Source organism: Morone saxatilis, unplaced genomic scaffold (assembly GCF_004916995.1).
Source record: "Morone saxatilis isolate NCDOM2014 unplaced genomic scaffold, NCSU_SB_2.0 Contig21, whole genome shotgun sequence".
NCBI classification, from domain to species: Eukaryota; Metazoa; Chordata; class Actinopteri; family Moronidae; genus Morone; species Morone saxatilis.
This window is the reverse complement of record NW_023339774.1, coordinates 588,534-593,648: the sequence shown is the minus strand read 5'-3', so window position 1 is coordinate 593,648 and position 5,115 is coordinate 588,534. Positions and strand designations below refer to the sequence as shown.

The following is a 5,115-nucleotide window of genomic DNA, read 5'->3' as shown; positions in this document are numbered from 1 at the left end:
GGTGAAGAGGAAGCCTGCGACCACTTTACACTTGCCATTTTTGCATATTTGAAAGTGTGACTTTAAATTATACTGTATATATATTCTTAATATAGGTATGTCTATTACATATGGAGTATCTAACGAAAGTAATCTTCCCTCTGGGATTATTAAAGTATGTCTGATTCTGATTCTGATGAAAACAAACAAAGTGGCATTTCAAATATTCTGTGTTTGATGGCCTGGGAATGAGACTCGAGGCCAAAGAATGTGAATGAGCAAAGTAGTCCAAAACAGCTAAAAGAGAGTGAATTTTGAACTTAAATTAGCCAGGTTGTAAGAGCCTCCAAATAAATTATCATTCATTTCATTTCATGTTGTTCTTTATAACTACTGGATGTGTACTTACTGCAGCTTTTATCTTACAGGTGGAAAGGAGAGAATGTTTCTACCACAGAGGTGTCCGAGGTTTTAGGTCTTGTTGATTTTATCCAGGAGGCCAACATCTATGGAGTCACTATACCAGGTTTGTGAAATCTAAGTGTTATGGCCCTTTCAGACACAACCAGGTCAGACTGCACAAGAGGGGCAGAACCCTTTTTCATTCTGATATCTTGAGGTAAGAGGTCAAGGGTTCCCTTTAAAAACAGCCATTCCAGTTTTTCCATTACCAAAATTAGCCTGACTTTGGAGCGTTATTTATGCCCTTCCCAGATAATCTGTGAATAAATCAGGTTCCCCTGGCTCCTCCTAGTGCTCCTAAGGGTATTTGCAAGAATCCACGGGGCCTGAACAAAACAACCAATTAGAGCCAAGAAAGAAAGTTGATTGCTGAGTAAAAAGACTGACTTTGGGTTGTTGGATTGAAGCTTTGGGACCCAAACTGTTGGTATTTTTTTACAACCTGGGATCAAATTTTCAGTATATAGAGCAATCCATCCAAAACCTGGTTTCTCAGAAGCAAAGATGCATGTTGTAGGGTACAGACTCCAGTGTTACTGTGTTGAGACCCACTCTTTTACAGTGGGGGTAAATACTTCCAGAACCTGCAGCTCCTTTCAATTTGTAACTGTATTACATGTTGCACCTCAGGGCCTCTGTAGTCATATGTGGTTAATTTTTCACTCAGTGTGACATAGTGACCTTTTCCAATCTGTGTATGCAGGATATGAAGGTCGAGCAGGTATGGCTGCTGTTGTCTTAAAACAGGATCACCAGTTAAATGGAACAAAACTCTACAACCATTTAGTGAAAACACTTCCTGCATATGCCTGGCCGTGGTTTCTCAGAGTACAGGTAAGTCATATCTGCATGACTTGACTTACCTACCTACCACATTACTGTCAGTACGTATTTTTAAAGTTCTTTTGTTCATCTGTATCGCCGCCTGTGTGTTCAGACCTCTCTAGATGTGACCGAGACATTCAAGCAGCAGAAGGTGAAGCTGGTTCAGGAGGGGTTTAATCCAGACATCACTAAGGATCCTCTGTATTTCTTGGACGTCTCTCAGAAGGACTATGTCCTCCTGACTGCAGCTCTATATGAAGACATTGTGTCAGGAAAGATACATTTGTAAAGATAGTCCAGGCTGTGGCCACATTTAAATTTTTCTGGTTTGGATCAGTGCCACAGTGAGGGGTTCCCAACAAAGCTGTATCTACCCCTTCTTACAGTTTGTAAATGTCAACCAGTTGTGAGCAACCAACAACTAATTCTTCTCCCTCACACTGAATATTTTTTATCAGCCTGAAGAGTAAAATTTGTCGCATAATTTACAGGAACAGAACTCAAAATTGAAAAAATGTTAAACATTTGTCAGCCCCTCTGTGTGTATGGTGTGTGTGTGCGCAGCCCAACCACGATTTAGTCATGACAAACCACCACCTTAAGCAAACCTTATTGTAAAAATAGTGGCCAAATCCTGTATTTACCCCAACTTCCTTTACCTTTATTAGAAACAGAATTATATCAAAGACAGGTCTTTATTTCTTTATTTCCCCTGTTTTCTAAGTATATTCAATCATATTTTAATGAGAAGCCTTCCTTTGTCCCAGTCTGCTGTTTTACTTCAGTATCATGTCCGTTTGTCAATTTTCACAGCCCTAATTCCATTGAAAGAGTTTTTTAAGCAATATTAAAGCTACAGTAGGTAACTTAAAAAAGAACTTTCTGTCATATTTACTGAGATTTTCACTATATCCTGACTGATCCTTATCTGTGGAGAAATTAGGTTCCTCTGGCTCCTCCTAGTGCTTCTACTGGTATTCGCAAAAATTATTTTTTACTTTTAATTGAGAATTGATGTTATTTACCTTTTCAATTGCTATGGGAAATTGGGTTTTCTTAGAAGAATGGGATGGACACATTTATATTTGTTAAGTATAAAGTAGCAAGTGCAAATTATACCATAGTATAAAAAATAAACAGTACTAAAAATTTAATTGTTCTTCTCATGGTGACAGTCTTCTGTGCTCAACTTTAATGCATAATATAAAATTTAACATACATTTACATTTAATACTTTGTAAAACAAAAATGTAAGGGGAAATCAGAAACGTCAATACAATCCAACCTGGTCCAAATTCCATCTTTAGTCTGTTTGTTTATGTTTGAATATAAAACTAAAAGAACATTTCAATGCTCTTAGATTGTTCAAATTTGACCAAAAGTGCTGTAAACGATCTAGAGATCTGAAAGGATGAAAATGTACCAAAACGTTTCTGTTTGTTTTTTAAAATAAAGCCATGGACGTACAAATGTTGATAAGGTAAATGTCATGAATTTATCTATGTTATCTATAAATGTGCTCATTTTATAACATCTTAAGAAATAATGGATAGGTCATTCAACTTAATGGATATGAATATTTCACACTACTGAATATATATTTATCAGATTTTTACTGCAGTTCATTTTTTATGATACAAGTTTTATAATTTAGTTCATTATCCTGTTATTTCTTTTCATGAATGAGATTGTACACTTAGCAGAATGAATTTCTGTGAGTTTTTTTTCTAAAGTTGGTGGCACTATTGAAACCATCAGTGAAACTTGCATAGCCCTTAGCACCAGTGACAATTGCTGGAATGTATGAATGTAAAATGTTGACAAAAAATAAACTTTTATTAATGCATTTTTCTCTGTAAAATGTGAATTCTCTACCGCTTAAATTTTCACCCGATTTTCAAGCATTTTTCTTTGTAACAATGCTAGACTTAAATCTTTGATACAAGATACCTGGTTAAATGAAAAATTCTGGTGTTATACTTTATCTAATATAGATAGTAACAGTAACAGTTCTATAGCCTAATATTAAAGATTAACTTACCCTATGTAATAAGTGTTACTGCTGCTGTAAAATGGTCATTATATGATTTTGTTAATTATTTTCAAAATAAAAAAGACAGTCCTCTTACAACAAACACAAAGTTAAATGATTAATTGCATTATTGACAGGCTTCACAATTTTGTTTTAATTACATTTTTGGTTGGGATATTCACATTTTGCTCATTCACATTCAAGGTCACACATTCAATTCAATTCAATTCAATGCAATTCAATTCAAATCAATTTAATTATTTACAAAAATATATATGCAGTGTATCAGGGTTGTGCAGAGTGTAACAGTTACAGTTTGATAAACCAATCTTACAGTTTTGTACAACTAGCTGTAATATCATAAATCTAGAGAAAGAATGATAAATATAAGTTTTAGCACACTGATACTGATATGTAAATTAATAACCTTAATTTTGCTTAAAATAAAGATTGTATTATTGTGATATATCAAATTCAGTAGTACCTTCGTAACAGTAAAATGTTGTAAAATAACATAAGCATTTATTTTGTTATGTAAGAACATCCCAAATCAGCACTTAAAGGACCAGTGTGTAGGATTTAGTAACATGATACAGCGGTTAAACCATATATATGCTGTCAATGATCTGAACAGGCCACCACCCGCCGCAAGATGGCGGCGGTAGAGACGCCTTTCTCAAGCTCAAACCGGATGCGGCATCTATACTGTGTAGATCTATGACGTGGCATTACAGACGTCATCAAAGTAGGTCGGTGGTTTATTCATGGGTGTGCAGAGACGTAGCTAGTCCAGCTAGCAGGTTAGTAGTGAAGCTGTTTGTTCTTTTATCTCAATAGAGAGACACATATAATTCACTGTTGCTTATTTCCTGTAGAGTTTTGTAAAACTGTCCACGTCACTCTCTCCATGTTCTTATGTTTCTGGAGCTCGAGCTCAGTGTGTTTGTACACGTGTACAGCTGAGTTGTTGTGTGTTTAATGAAGCTAACACTCAATTCAAACTCCAGCATTTGGATGTTTCGTCGCTTTAAAACAATACTGACGCGTTACTTTATTAGCTTAACTCTATTAGATAAGCTTACCGTAGTTTTTACACAAGGCGGGATTGACCCGATATGGGTCGAAAGTATAAACGCTGTGTTCTGTTGTCCTTTACAAGGCTGAACAAAACGAGTCAACGCCAGGAGAATGCTTAATGGTGTAATAGAATCACAATTGTTTATCGTTGCAATGTTAAAGCGGAGTATCCGTGTTCCAGTTCACTGTTCAGTCAGTGCAGAACTCTTTATACTTTGGTGCAGCCTGTAAGTAAGACTTTTCTTTGTTCTCAGCTCTGTTCTAACCTAATGTAAGTGACATCACTATTTTTAACACAGCAACAACAGTTTCGAATCTTCAATTGGTTTTTTCTTTTTTTTTTTTTTAAATAAAGTTCATCGAACATACTTGGCTTTCATAAAACAAAGCCTATCAGTTGTTTTGCAAAATAAATTGAAATAAATGATCATGTATCGTAATTTATAATTAGTGATAGACTGATTAATTTTTCATTTTGAGATAATCGGCTACTGTTGAAAGATGTTAGTGCTTTGTACGTTTTGGGAAGGTGGGGAAAAAGTTGGTGTCAAGCCCTGTGCTAAACTGTCATGCCTCCTGCTGTAAACATATGCATGTATTTCCTATAAAACAGAATAAAAGAATACATAATTATAATAATTTTCTTTGTTTTGATATAGGCATGATACACCTATCCGCCATAATATTCTGACCACCTGGGCACCCTGGTGGTCATAATATTCTGCAGCCCCATACCAACA

The 5,115-nt window shown here is 35.5% G+C and overlaps 2 protein-coding genes across 2 annotated transcripts in view; both read left to right on the top strand.

The window, feature by feature from the left end:
* Window positions 1-3,237, top strand: part of LOC118332194 (long-chain fatty acid transport protein 6) — a gene marked incomplete in the record, with an annotated part of 9,608 nt that extends 6,371 nt beyond the window's left edge. Inside the window, 3 exon segments of the mRNA XM_035667354.1 lie at window positions 408-505; window positions 1,145-1,275; window positions 1,379-3,237. Coding sequence (XP_035523247.1) covers window positions 408-505; window positions 1,145-1,275; window positions 1,379-1,555 — 406 coding nt within the window.
* A 778-nt stretch (window positions 3,238-4,015) lies between these two features.
* prrc1 (proline-rich coiled-coil 1) overlaps window positions 4,016-5,115 on the top strand; it is a 10,983-nt gene continuing 9,883 nt past the window's right edge. The window contains 1 exon segment of the mRNA XM_035667750.1: window positions 4,016-4,098. The gene's annotated coding sequence lies outside the window, so the exon portion shown is untranslated.